This window comes from Lacerta agilis, chromosome 14 (assembly GCF_009819535.1).
Source record: "Lacerta agilis isolate rLacAgi1 chromosome 14, rLacAgi1.pri, whole genome shotgun sequence".
Lineage (NCBI taxonomy): Eukaryota > Metazoa > Chordata > Lepidosauria > Squamata > Lacertidae > Lacerta > Lacerta agilis.
In genome coordinates, this window is record NC_046325.1 from 36,849,695 (window position 1) to 36,864,773 (window position 15,079).

At 45.7% G+C, this 15,079-nt stretch overlaps 1 protein-coding gene across 1 annotated transcript in view; it reads right to left on the reverse strand.

Moving 5' to 3' along the window:
* The window catches only part of DNAJC7 (DnaJ heat shock protein family (Hsp40) member C7), a 30,032-nt gene extending 15,053 nt beyond the window's left edge, over positions 1-14,979 (reverse strand). Inside the window, exons 1-3 of the mRNA XM_033170336.1 lie at positions 14,777-14,979; positions 1,505-1,593; positions 433-557 (exon numbers count right to left, since the gene is read on the reverse strand). Coding sequence (XP_033026227.1) covers positions 433-557; positions 1,505-1,593; positions 14,777-14,904 — 342 coding nt within the window. The 5' untranslated portion in view covers positions 14,905-14,979. The remainder of the gene's footprint in view (positions 1-432; positions 558-1,504; positions 1,594-14,776) is intronic.
* Positions 14,980-15,079: the final 100 nt, after the last annotated feature.

Below are 15,079 nucleotides of genomic sequence, written 5' to 3' on the forward strand. Positions count from 1 at the left end.
AAACCAAGAGGAAAGAAAACTACATCAGAAACATCCCATCCACTTCTAAAAAGCCACAGATAGTTAAAGGCCAAAGGCCTGGTTATATAGGAAAGTTTTCGCCTGATGCCTAAAGATACAAAATGACGGTGCCAGGCGAGCCTCCCTGGGGAGAGCATTCCGCAAATGGGGAGACACCACATAAAAAGCCCTGTTCTTGCATTGCCGTCCTCCAGACCTCTCACAGAGAAGGCACACAAAGGAAGGCCTCATGAGTTAATAATCGCAGGATCCAGGTAGGCTCATATTGGGAGGGGGCAGTCCTTGCTGTGGTCCTGAGCCATTTAAGGCTATATACATCAAAGCCAGCACTCTGAACTGGGCTTGGAAATAGATTGGCGGCCAGGATTGGCGCTATATGCTGATACTGTCTTGCCACATGGAATAACATACCCGCAAAAAGCTGTCGTCCATCCTGACGGACTGCTGGGCATCCGCCAGGGCCTCCCGGAATTTGCCCAGCATCATAAGCGTGGCAGCTCGGTTCCCATAGTAGCTGGCATTGCTGGGGCATGCATCTGGAGGACAGGGAGCAGAAGCGTTAAGTACAACAAAGACAGGGTAGAAATCCCCACCTTACCTTGCCCCCAAATCCTTGCCCTTTCAATAAGATGGAAGCAGAAAGCCAACACCATTCACTGGTAAGCTAAATTCGGGATCCCTAATGAAATTCAGAGGTCTGTGGCTTTGTTTGCACTTTATTATTCTTTAACAAACAAAGTTTGAGAAAAATTGAAAGGTTCGTTTTTTGGATCTTGAGCCAACCCTCACCACCAACCCCCAATAGATTTTTTCTCTCTCCCCACTCCCAGCAAAATGGCACTTAGTAGAAACCATTCGTTTCAATGTTTGTGCCTTTGCTCTAGGCATATAAACGAAGAGGGAAGAACAGGAAAGAAATGGGGCAAGTGGAGAGAACAGAGGTTAGAATCAGCAGGAAAATTAAGGAAAGCTCAGAGAGCAAAAAATGGGGTGGGAACACCCAGGAAAGATCCACTCTGAAACTTCAGCCCAATACTGCTAGCATATTTTTCATGCTGCCTCCAAAACCATGTTTAGCAACTTTTTACAATCTAGTTTGTAAGGCTGAGATTCTCAGGACTTTGAAGTTTTTACATTTCTGGATGTGACACTGTCAGGAATGTGACAGCTTGCTTACACAAATAAGGTTCAACTATGATAATGAGAATCACAGTGTTGCTTGGTGTGCAAGAGAAACCTTGCCATTACACAGGTGTTGCAAGGATCTTTGCATCCGGGATGTTGGCTCTAACTGTGGAATTCTGTTGTTGACTATGTACTACCTACCCTGAACTGAGGCAAAGTATTACAAATCAGAGCTGAAGCGTGAGCTTTCGGATGAAGGAAATCAAGGCCCTTGTGACCAGCACCAAATACACCCACGGGCAACTTGCACCAATTCTCCGTTTAACAAACCAAGAAAGCCCCCCCTTCTCTCTCTCACCTATCGCTTTTGTGTAGTAGTTGTACGCTTCATTGTAGTCCTTCTTGGCGTAAAAGGCATTTCCTTGCTCCTTGAAGGACTCTGCTTCTCTGAAAAGAAACAAGCTATCACAACCAAGAAGAGGCAGCAGGATCCAGCATAGGCAAGACAACAGGACACAGCAGGGAGTCTGAGTTAATTGACCCCCTGATGAGCTTCAGAAGTTGTCATCAACCCCAGTCCAAATTCTTAGGAATGTAAATGAAATGAAGAATGCCAATATATAAGCAGCATTTATTACTCAGTCTCCACTGCCAGGACTCATAATATGTAATTAACAAGGAATACTGTTATACTGAGGAATCATGTGATTAAATACAGGTTCCACATTGGCAAGGGATGTGCACTCTGTACATGCCTGTGCCTTTTATTTTAGAGACTCGTAGTTCCCAATATAGTTTTCCATACTACTCCACTTGAGCTTCTTTTCCACCCTAGGCTCTTTTTGAACCCCAGGTCTTTATTCACATCCTGCACAGTCTCACTGACCCCAATATCAACCACTTTGGGAAACCCTGGGATAGAGGGTCACGCAATCAGCTAACCATGGAGCTAATGGCGGAGACTCCTCCCAGAAGCAGGAAACCCACCCAAAGCTGTTATTCATAAGGAATTGTGCACTATTTCTAGACAATCACCAAGGATACATGGCTGAGAATGATTTTAAGAGGCCATACAGAAGCTCCCCCGGCCCCGGAGAATGGATCACCTTAAACCAGGGGTGCATAACTCAACCAAACTGAGATGCCATGGAATGCTTTACACTAGAAACACTGTGTGTGGCCTGTCATGTTTCAAACTGAGGTCACGTGGCTGAGAACGAGACATGCAACTAGGTACTCTCCCCACTGCCTTCTCTCCTCTGTCCTAACCATGGTTCAAAGTCAGTTTCAGATCCTGGTTAAGAGGGAGATCTGGTTTGCACCCACTGTGGCCACCATTGGTGCTGTTGGAGGAATTCATGTGTTAACTATGCAAGCTGAGCAAGTCTCAATTGTTCCTTTGCAACCGTACCATTACCTGTCTCACACCTAACGCCATATGACACCGGGTTAGAGGTGGCCATGGCCAGGGGAAATGGCCTGGTGGGCCAAATTAGGAAGCATGGGGGGCCCTAATTAGGCCCATGGGCCACAGGTTTCCCACATAGGGTTTTAAAGGTGTGTAGGTTTGCATGTGGTTAATAAATCAGGAAATTACACCTGTATCTTTGTTTCTACTGTGAAGAACTGAAAAAAATGTCCTATGTGGCTATTACTCCTGATTGTTATAAAGAACCTCCCAAGTTGAAAGAAAATATTCCAGTGAATACTAATTTCAGAGGACAAAAAGTGACGGGATGGCTACTAGCTTCACCCCCTTCCTTGTAGGATGCTGGTCTGAAAGGACGTTGCCTTATACAGCAAGTCTCTTACATTCTTTGTTGTTGTTTAGTCGTGTCCGACTCTTCGTGACCCCATGGACCAGAGCACGCCAGGCACTCCTGTCTTCCACTGCCTCCCGTAGTTTGGTCAAAGTTATGTTCTTACAATGGCCCAAATTGACATATCTCAAGGAAAGTTTACCTAGAAACATTCACGGGCATTATTTTTAGTTGACCAGAATGTTTTCAATGGACTAATCGAGTAAATGTTGCAAAACGGACCCAAACCATAATGGAGAGATAGCTTTAAGCAGATCTCTTCAGCAGAGTGCCACCTCCTCACTACTCCCAGGCAAGAGAAAGGCACTCTGGAGTGGACAATGCCAGCTATGTTAGGACAGCCCCTTGGAGAAAAGAGCAAAACAATAGAGAGTTGTGTTGGGGTGTGTTAACATGGTTTTAACCTCATTCTGGCCCCAACACTGGCCACCCGCTCTGGATTCCCTTCCCCCAAGGGTGTTCTCACTAGAATGGCATGGTTCATCAGTTCTGCCAATACAATAGAAGCCAAGGACATCTCATCTCCCCAGGGGGCTCAGGGGCGGTGAAAGCCATGACATGTGCAGCTCACTTTTACTGCAGCCAATCAAATGTGTCTCAAGCAGCTAACCATGGCCCTGATTCATTCCTTGCTTATACATAATATAGTGGTTTAAGAGGAGTGGCACAGGAAGTTCAATAGGTTTGGGACAGTCCAAGAACAATTTTTAAAGTTCCAAAACCCCCTCATTTTCACTTAATTTTTTTAAAAATTTACTGTTATTTATTGTAGGTAGGCATGAGAAAACAAGGTCCACATTAAGACATAATTTGAAACCAGGATTTCCCACTCTGTGGATGGGTCCTGGGCTCACTTAACAGAGGAGACTGGAATCATTCTCTTCTGGCTTGAAAACCAAGGTCACTTCTCCACATCAACACACTGGAAAATGGTTTCAGAACAAGCCTGGATCAGAAACATACGACTGACCCTGGCTTGTTCTCACTAAAAAGGATGTAGAACAAACCACGGTTCCTCAGGTCCGGACCGTCACACGGAACCGTGGCTTGTTTGAAGTCAAGAGCAAAAGCTCCTATCCTGCTCCTCACAGGCACGAAATGGGAGAGGAGAGGGCAACAGATGTGAGTCCAAGGCTCACTGTAGCTTATTTTGTCAGAACCAGACACTGAGTCTCGTTGGAATATTAGGAGGTTTAGGCCTAGTTCTTACAAATAGCAGGTGATGTGGTAAACCTGTGCCGGCAGTCTGTCCCATTGCGGACTGCAGGTGGGCAGGTACAAGGGCAAGAGGAATGGACAACTGCCATAATGTAGAAATCGCAAGTTGTGTTTCCTGCTTCATCCACTCAAACCTTCTCCCCCGTTTTCGTAGCCCCTTTAAAGAGATACTGATACCATCTCTTGAAACCTTTCTGCATGTGAAATAACCTGAAATTCTGGACACCCAATCAGGTGGCTGCCAAAGGAGTAACAACAAGTGCATCATAACTAATGGACTGGTCCCACTTCATATCTCAGACATTTCCCACAATAAAACTGGTTTGTTCAGCAGGTTAGATTTATATCAAGATTGGGCCCAGATTACCACAGGTGAACAAGCAGTATGGAGACTGCAATGCCAGCTGAGTCTTTTTCCCATTTTTCCAGATAAAAGCTTATTTAAATCGAAAGGGAAGAGATATGCATTAGAGGACATAGATAATTTGAAACGTATTCCTAAAGAATAAAGATGTTCGTTAGAATTTAACAGATACTACTAGGATTAGAAGGCAATGAGTGTGGCCACTATAGGGAAAAAATGGAACCAGGATATGTGGTAAGGCAGCGTTGAATTTCCTGTTGGGTAAAGGTGCCACCTTCTCGGTTGCTACTGTTTATATAAAAAAGCTGTAATAAGATGGGCCTTTGGTGCCACTGGACTCCTTGGAAGTCCCTAAAGGAGTTTTTTGGGGGGGGCGGCGGTGGCAAATGTTGACACAGCAATAAAGGGGATTTTATCCATTTGTTGTGGGACTGTAGTAAGGAAAAGCTGTAGTGGGTCACAGTTGCCTGTGGTCTCAAATAAATAGTTATTTTCTTTGCTAAATTATGTGAAAGAGCAAATACAATCTACTTATTGGACCTGGGCCATGTAACTTTTTGTAATTTTATAATTGCTCATGTTAGAGAATGGAAAGATACAACGGTACCTTGAGTTACGTTACCTTTGGGTAATGTAATTTCGGGTTGCGAACGCAGCAATCCTGGAAGTGTATACTTCCGGGTTTTGCCGTGCGCAGAAGTGCTGTACCGCGCCATGCACATGCACAGAGGCGGCGCCTCTGGATACGGACTTTTCGGGGCAAGTACGGACCCCCAGGACGAATTAAGTTCCTATCTGGAGGGTCCACTGTAATTTAAAAGATTGGGTAAGGAAACTTTGGGGGCGATTAGAAGTAATAAAGTCAGCTGCAGGAATGGAGGAGAGGAGAAATTACAGAAGTATTAAATGGCTGGAAGTTGATTACTCAAAATGAAAATAGTTGGAACTTCAGAGAAGGGAATTGGTTTTATTATATTAGATTAAGCATCTTCTTAAGGTTATTGTCTGGGCTGCACTAAGAACAGTCCAACTGAATTGTGAACTCAATTCATTCTTGTTTATTAATAAATGAAGTATTAGATAGCTTTGTAATAACTCATATTTAATTTGTGCATTAAAGGGCGATGCATGGTATCTTAATATATTTTTGCTTATGCTGTTGATGGTTGGGCCCCAGCTTTGGAATGTGAAATCCTGGTTAAGATCAACCAGTTTCTCATTGTGTCTGATGAAATGGGCTACTGTGGCTTAATGCCACTTTATTAAACAAGGTTCTGGGTCCTGTTCTGGATGTATAATCAATTCATGCAGGGCCCTAGGCCAAGCATGTGGGGCTCTGTGAATCTGCCCTATACATATTTGCCCTAGAACGCTCCTTAAAATATCCTGCGGTTACATATCTCCAAAGAGAAGATTAATAATGGCAGGCAAGCTGTTTTTTAGGAGGTCGTTACTGATGTTCTCATTAAAAATCTCCTGTAAGCTTCTGAGAAACGGCAAAAGTCCCTGCAACAAGTACTGAACACTACAAAGAGGGTTTTGGTTTGACTGCTCTATTAGAGCTTTCACTGTTGCTTTGCTAGGAGAAGAGATATACAGCCTTTTGCACCAAGGAAGCCTAGCGGGGGGGTTGGGGGGGACGCAAAATGCACTATGCTTTTTTAAAGGATCTGAAACCGAGAAACCAACAGAAGCTCACAGCCCACACACCAAAACTACAGCTACTGGGGTCCACCATGTTTCATCAATGTGGAGAATGCACACATCAGATATATTTCAGAAGTGAGCCCTGCACTTGTTTACGAACTACTCCTACTACCACAACAAGGGGGGAAATTCTGATCTCCTGATATCATGAGTGATTGTTTCTGCTCCGAACAGATGCCAAAGCCTGAATGAGGTCATTCTGCAAGGCCCGCACTGATGTAGGCTGCATTCCCCCATTTGCTACTTTTAAAGCTGGAGAAAGAATCTGGCTCGGCTAAAAATACAACCCAGTTCTCTGAATGGGTCTCTTTGTTGGGCGAGGAGTTGGTGTCCCTCTCTGGTGAACCCTGGGGGTGGGGGACAGTTTTACAATAAGCATCTAAAAAAGGAACCACCCACCGCTACTAAGGTCCTAGGCATTGCACAGCTGTGCCAGGAAAGACTAAGATGTGCATACCTCTCGAGTACCACAAACCACTATACTTCCACAGTACCAAAGCAGGAAGCAGGTGTGAAACTCCTCGCAGCCAGATGGAACAGCAAACCCAACAAGCCATTTCAGGGACAAAGAGCTAATAAGCAACTGAATCCAACTGTTAGAGAAAAGCTGGAAAAAATGTGCCTTATTTCTGGTTCCACCTGCAAGGAGAGAGGCCCCCAGGGATATCGCGCTTTGATTAAATAATATTCAGTACCTAGTCCCCAGGGCTGCGGCGAAATTCAAAAATGCAGCAGCAAAAAGTGCAAGACCTAAAAAAATAAAAAAAGGAAGTGGGCAGAATGACATCTGTTTTCCATGGCTTCCAAGTTAATAGCTCAATCAAGGCCGAGGAAAGACTCTCAGATGCCCGCTAAACAGAAATACCACCGAAGAAGACAGATGGTGAGAGTAGCTCAGTCGGTAGAGCATGAGACTGTAAATCTCAGGGTCGTGGGTTTGAGCCCCACGTTGGGCAAAAGATTCCCACATGGTAGGTGTTGGACTAAGTGACCCTCATGGTCCTTTCCAATTCTACAATCACCTAATGAGTACATACTCATCCTGGTTCAATCTCAGGTCAGGGGTGAGCAGTATATCCACTGCCTAGGGCCTCAAAGTTTTTTGTTTTTATGTCACACTGAGTTCTGCAGAATAGATCATGCACCATATGCAAAATATATGCATATGTGGGACAATTTATGTAAGTTTGCCATTCACTCAGCAAAGTTTTTAGGTGTCCCAGATATGCGACTTTCAAACTGTGTAGAACTGGCATTCTACAGATGGCAATGAGTGGACAAACTCCTAAGATGGACAGCTTGCCCACCACTAATCCTTTCTTACAATGTGCAACTGCAGGAGAATGCTAGATTATGTTCCAGGTCACACTTTCAGTTAAAGCAGAGCAACAGGTTTGGTTGATGAACCTGCATGAACCAAGTGTGAGGTCTTAGTGTATTGCATATTTTTCTGCAATGTGCTAGGATTCTGCAGCAGATGTGCAGGAGAAATTCTCATGCCAAAAAATCTATATGGAAAGCGCTGAGTTTCCGGGGGGGGGGGGCGGGGGCAGGAAAAGTCTGACCAGCTTTTCCACGGACAAAATTCAACTTAAGACCAGGCATGAACCAATAATAGGGATTCATGTTTTTTCATGCCTGGGGCCTAAAACATCCTATTTACCTTAAAGTTTTCCCCTTCTTCTTTCAGGTTGTGGCTCACAAAATTATCCTTTTGCATCTAGCAAGCACCACGGGCATGCAGTAGCTGTTTCTCTCTTCCTGCAGCACTCCGTGAACAGGGAGATACAACCTAATGTGCAGGGAAATGGAATCATTGCAAAACGAGGAAATTAAATATGGGAGGCTGGGATCGAAGGTAGGGGCTGCCCAGAGATGATTTTTGTGCCTGCTCCAGATCTGACTTGTATGATGACAGGCCAAACAACACACAATGCAGGTTATTGTGGCATGAGAAAAAATATCCATCTGTGCGCTGGTGCCCTCTAGTGTTTAACATGGAAAAGAGTTGTCTGCCTGCTCCAGCAAGGTGTTCAAAAAGCAGGCACTGAGCCACGTGGCTTGCGTTTTATTCTGCAGATTTCAAGGAACTGGGAAAGCTGCTACTGACAAACTGCAACCTCAAAACCGCACCACTGAGATTCTCTTTCCTGTTAAGGTCGTGCCACAGATCACTTTGCCTGCAGCACACCACTGCATTGCCTCCCCAGGAATTCAGCAGCCTTTGGTTTCGTTTTCCTGGAAACTAGTTACAGTAGCTGCCAAATATCCAGGAACTATAAGAGACTCAAGGAGCGGCTGAGTCCTCCTGCTCTAAATAGGTCTGGCCAGAGAGAATTCTTGGATAGGGCACTCTCAAAGCAGAGAACAAGAACAGTTCTCTTCTATCAAGAAAGCCTTAAAGGCAAATAAAAAGGCAAATAAAAAAATAAAAATGAAGGGGGCAGAAAGGGGGTAGGGTTCCAGGAAAAATGACTTTGGCAACCCCACTCACCTTCGAACACAATGGGTTTTGAATGAAGCAATTTGGGCTACGGGCACAATCCCTGAAACATAACCTGTATGTAAGTTGCAGGGTTACCGTATTTAAGAATATAGGCATTAAGTCTTCATAGTTATGCTGCTTTACCATTTAAATATACAGTGAAATCTCAGTTCCCGAACGCCTCCATTGTCGTACATTTCAGCCCTCGAACGCCAAAAACCCAGAAGTAAATTATTCCGTTTTCGAACGATTTTTGGAACCCGAACGTGAGACGCAGCTTCTGCTGAATGCAAGAGGCTCTTGCAACCAATGGGAAGCCGCGCCTCGCTTTTTGAACATTTCGGAAGCCAAACGAGCTTCCAGAATGGATTTTGTTCGAGAACCGAGGCACCACTGTACAAAGCTACACCCACAGCAAATCTAGATAGCTATTCCTCTTCTTGTTAAGAGCTCCAGAATACCAGACGCCATGGCCTCATAACAGACACAGCAGAGGGACGCTTCCATGGTATTCCTCAAGTAATCATGGATCCTTGGCAGTGCTCTCACCCTGTGCTTTCAGACACACACTTTCCCTTCACACCTTCTATGGTGTTGCTATGGCACCAGAGAATAGGCATGCCTTTCCTTGTAACATGTGAAAAGACCCTCAGAAAGTCATGAGGGATAGGGACAGGCTTCATGGGCAGTCTCCAAATGTGTTTCTGCGACATAACTCACTTGTTCCTGTGCTCTGGATTACATTTGCTAATTTCTGACTTAAAAGGGAAAGTAAGTAGGAGATAGTTTAATGTAGCAGCCGACCTACCTCTGGGCCACAACGTTAGCCATGTTATCTATCATCTGGCCCTTTAGAACCCACATTTTGATTTGAACAAAAAACACAGCTCACTTTCCTAAAGGAACATAGTCAAACATACAATGTATTTCCTGTTAAAAGTCTCAGAGAACCCAGTAGATTAGTTGGTGGATATCACAAATAACGTGCAGGCCATTCTGTGAGATTTTTGGGAAGAAGAGCAGAGTTAAAAACGTTTTAAAATAAATAATGCCTCTCAACACTTGCAGTTACTCTGGTGGAATTATTCCACTGCAGCCATACTAAGGCAAGAGTAATTTTACCTCTGAATGCAGGTAAAGCAAATTCCATGGCGAGTTTTAGAATTACATTGGGAATGTCCAAAAATATCTATCTATCTATCTATCTATCTATCTATCTTAGCAGCCAGGAACTGTAAACAAACAAAAATAACCATCCAGGATTTTCCAGAGTCCCAAGTTACGCCTGGAAATTTCCACATGAATGGTGATGAACACGTTTCTAGCTTCCTTGTCAACTTGCATACTGTCTCTTGGGGAGTTGCCCCACTCTCCAAGGCATGCTGCAGACTAAAGACTACTCAAAAGAAAAGTCTCATTCTAGATACAGTTCTGATATACACTCCAAGGACCTTCTTAGAGCTACCACCCAAGGGCAAAATACAATGAGTGGGTAACTTCTAAGCTATTTGTGTTCCATGCCCTGCAGTGAACCGATGAACTTCATCTGCAGGGTGACTTGGAAGTAAGGTCAATGGACGATATTTGTCATCTCTTTGACTCCCGTGTATTTTTATAACTTTGACACTGACTATTTATTGCTTAGGCCATCTCTGCCAAGATGCCATGCCAATAACATGCTCTGTAAGCCAGCTTCCCCAAGTTACTTCTCTCCCTCTTCTGCACTCTTCCACAAACATTTAAGCATCCCACAGTGCTGCCTAGATTAAAAGTGGTTCTGTTCTTCTCCCATAGTTCTCAAAATATAACACCAAAGACTTCTGAAACTAGGAGGTGTTTGATAGTGGAATAGACTCCCATGAGGAGTGGGACTCTCCTTCCTTGGAAGTTTTTAGCAGAGGATGGATGGTCATCTGTCATGGATGCTTTAGTTGAGATTCTTGCATTGAAGGGGACTGATCTAGATGATCCTTGGCCTCGGGGTCCCTTCCAACTCTAAAATTCTGTATCTCAACACAAAGAGAGCAAAGGCCTGGATCACAGCAGGGACCAATGTGTTTATCAAAATAAGAAGACCTCAGTTGGATCACGGCCAGGGTTTATAGCTAGGAGCCTCAGGATGTTGAGGAAGAGACCTCTGCTCCCAATCCGTCTGTTTAAATCACACCTATTAGGAACGGGAGTAAGGCTAGATACATTGAGCATCCTACCAAATTGTGGAAAAGAAGCCCTACCACCTTGTCCTTTTTTGAACTTGCTTACAATATTGGCTTTTCCAATGAGCAATTGCAGGGAATTCCAGAGGTACTAATAACCTGTAAGGTCCTCTGTTCGTTGCTCATGAGTAAGCAGGCAAAACTCCGAGTTTCCTTTAAGAGTTTTATTGTGCAAACTATGTACAGTCAGTGCAGAGCTAATAAGTTCATGTCTGTATCAAGCGTCGTCAGAATCCGGGAATGGCCCCTTCCGGTTCTGACCCCAACAAAAGAGCTTCGGTATACAGAAACCCCGCCTCCCATCCTTTTGTTTCACCCCCGGAAGCTGCGTGTCTCCTTCCTCGTCCCTTGAGTGAGAGGAGTGTGAGGGCTCTCCAGCATCCTCGAAGCCTTTTCCCTCCATACCCTGAAAAGCCTCCCCCTCCCCGCTGGAAGCCTCGCTGCTCCTTCTGCTGCCAGAGGAGGTGCTGCTGGTCAGGTGGGACCGGGGCTCTCTGTAACATCGAGAGCCCTTGCACCACCTTGCGCTGTGCCGGGGACGGTTCCCCGACATAACCTAATGTGACTCTCAGCCATTCATAATATCATCCTTTGTGGCCGTAAGCAGGAACACCCAAATTATGTTGTACTGCTGTGGTTTTCAAGTTTCAGAGAACCCTTTCTATATTGAGTTACCTGCTGAAGAACAGGATTGGGGAATGTATTTGGGGAAGCAGTTAGCACATGTAGGGCACTGGCAAGGCCTACTTGGTGACAGTTTTGCTCTGTTTAAAAAGGAGTATTGTTAAATACCGTCTTGCATCTGCACACAAAGGAAGAGACCAGTAATGACAGGGAAACAGTTCAGTGTTTTCTGCAGTTAATACTCTTCTCATTAAAGAAACTCCAAATAAGCTTCCAAGCAACCACAGAGCATCCCCTGCTATACCATTTACAAACTCACACAACAACAGTACCAGGTGTAGTTTAAAGGGGGGGAGGAAGAAAGTTTTTGTCTCCTTTCTTTTATCAAAACAGTGACTTCATGCTCTGGTATGCCAAAGTGAACTGTTAGAAAGTTTAACGGCAGAGCCATTGGGTAGCATCTAACCAACTTATTCTGTTAGCACAAGAACTTCCACCACCACAATGGATGGGACTTCTTCACCCTCTTCTATCCCTGTGCCCTGCAAATCTCCGAAGTGGTGTGTGTGTGTGTGTGTGTGTGTGCGTGCGCAGGGAAAGGACAACTTCTTTGGAGACAGCCCATTGCTTCCAGACATCTCCTCTGGACCTGTGTGTGGGCAACAAGATACCATATGGTGCTCCTTGTGACCGGAGGGGGGGTTTACTAACCACTGCTACTTTTGGAGAATCAGCCTTGCCTTCGCCTATGGGAAGCTAACATTCAAACCCCACCTAAGACATGAGCTCACCAAGGGCACATCACTCTTTCTTACTTGAGTCTAACCCATTTTACAAGGACTCCCTTAAGGAAAAACCACATTGTTTACCTTTTGCAAAATGGTTAATCACAAGTGCTGTGAGTCAAACTGGGAGCAGGACAGCTAAATTAACTGTTCCCCATCTCTCATTACTATAATAACTGTGACACACCCCAAGACCTTAGGACAGGGAAAAAGTCCAAAGTAACACGTGCCATTTCCTTTCCCCACAAAAATCTCATTCAGTTAAGTTTGGCAGCCAGAAAGGTTTCCCCCCCCCCCTGTCACATCTCCCTGATCATTCAGTCAGACAAGGTCACGGCTCCAGTAGTTACCCAGGAAGTTGCTACTATACTTAATCAGATGACCAGTCTATGTAGCTCATTCTTGTCTACTTTACACTGAAAGGCAGTTCACTCCAACATTTCAGATACATGCTACCCCCCATCAGTCTTACTTGGAGATACCAGTGATTGAACTTGGGAGCTGTTGGCGGTCCAGATGTTGCTGAATGGCAACTCCCATCACCCCTACAAACACAGCCAAAGGCCAGAGATGATGAGAGTTGTAACTCAGCAACATCTGGAGGGCCAAAGGTTTCCCGCACCTGATGCAAAGTGTGAGATCTAGCCATTCCCTCACAGAGAACAAATCACAAGCTCTTGAATTGTTATCCGAAACTCTCTGCAAACCATGACTCAAGGGCAACCAGTTTTCACCATACACCTCTGGGCTAGTCACTGATTTAGCCACAAACTAAGTTTAAAATATTTATTTTTCTCCCCAAAGAACAGACCTGGCTATAAGCCAACCAGGCTTATAAGTGAGGAATGAGTGGAAGGTTAAACCCTAATTTCTATTGAAGCAGGCTTCTAGTCACTTTCATAAAGCAATTGATTGCTTCCACATAACACCAGACTTGCAACTTTTATCAACAAGATGGGGAAATGCAGTGTCCCACCAAATATTTCAAACTGGAACCCCAATTAGTTCTCTGCAATAAGTGAACTAATACAAACCAACCAGAATCACAAATACTATACAGTATGGTGTTCATCCCTATTTATATAAGTTGTATGGCAACTTCCCACTGGAAGAACAGCTTTGATCCATCCCCAACCCAGTGCTGCACTCATCACAATGTCAAAGCCACATGACTTCTCCCAAAGAATCCTGGGAACTGTAGTTTATCCCCAAAACTACAATTCCCACCACCCTTCAGTTCCCTGGATTCTTTACAGCTGCAGCGGTGTGTATGTATTTTAAGCATATGATGCGTACGCCACCACAATCCCTAACCCCAACGCTTCTAAAACCTTTAGCCACCGTGAGCACCATTAGCCGCCTTGAGCACCATTTTGTGGAAAGGTGGGACACAAATTAAACAAATAAAGCAATACCGGGTCATATGCCAAGGATCCCTGTTTTGTGAAGGTATGTGAAGCATTTCAAGGACTTTGATAAATAATAACGTGAACCAAAAGTCACTTATAACTGCAGCATTAGGGAACAAGGCCCATTGAACTCTGCCTTAAGCACACACGTCAGGCTCAAAAGAGGATGAAGACTCCTGGGCTGAGCCTTGGGCTCTTTTGGGGACTAAATCCTACTGTTAATCCCTTACACATACACACTTTAAAAACCCTCAAATACCACTTTACTGTATGGGAACAAGGACCCCTCTTGCACAGCAAACTATTCCTAACGGCGTGCAGTTAAGAGGCTTCGACGAAGCCTAATAAGTGGAGAATTAAAGGAGGAACCTTCTAGGAAGATAGTAAGCTGCATTATACCAAGTCAGAACCGATGGCCCATTTTGCTCAGTACTGCCAACACTGGCTGGCAGCATCTCCCCGGGGTTTCAGCCCAGGAAGCCTCTCCCCAGCCCAACCTGGAGATGCCAGCGGGGGGACTGAGCCGGGGACCATCTCCTTGCAAGGCAGACTGTTGAGGGGTAACCCGCCCTCCCATGACTCACCCTCCCAGAAGCAGCAAACGGGTATACACAGACCAGCCTCTCTCAATCTTGCTCCCTCCCCAAGATGTTGATGGACTACAGCTCCCATCACCCCCCTGGCCATCTAGGGATGATGGGGGTTGTAGTCCAGCGACACCTACAGGGAATACATACAATTAACTGGCTTTATCCTACGGTCCTTTGGGTGCACAGCTGACGACAATGCATCTCGCACGCGCGCGCACCCCAACCCCCCCTTACTTCCCCTTCCCTCACCTGCAGTGCAGGCCCCGCCCCTCGCCGCCTTCCCCCCTCCCCTACCCGCACATCGAGGCAGCCCCTCCCCCCCTCCATGGGTCTCCCCCCCCACCGCTCGAGGGGACGGGAGAACCCGTGTGGGGAGTGTGCTTGGAGGGGGCCCTCGGGAGGAGGCTCTTACCTGCGCGTCCCCGCGTCCTCGTCCTCGTCGCTCAACATCGCCGGCCCCTCAGGGTGAGAAGGCGCCGCCAGGGTTGCCGCCGCGGGCGCCATAATCACGTCGCACTCTCCTCCTCCCGCCGCCGCCATCTTGGCTTCCTTGTTGCAGGCGATCAACGGCCGGCGAGCCGGGAAGGGAAAGAGAGAGAGAGAGAGAGAGAAAAGAGAGAGCACGAGCGGGAGAGCGAGAGCGAAAGGAGGACGGGAACGGAAGCTCACACGTCCATATCCGGAGAACGAGTAGTGGCGGGTAGAACGCCCACTT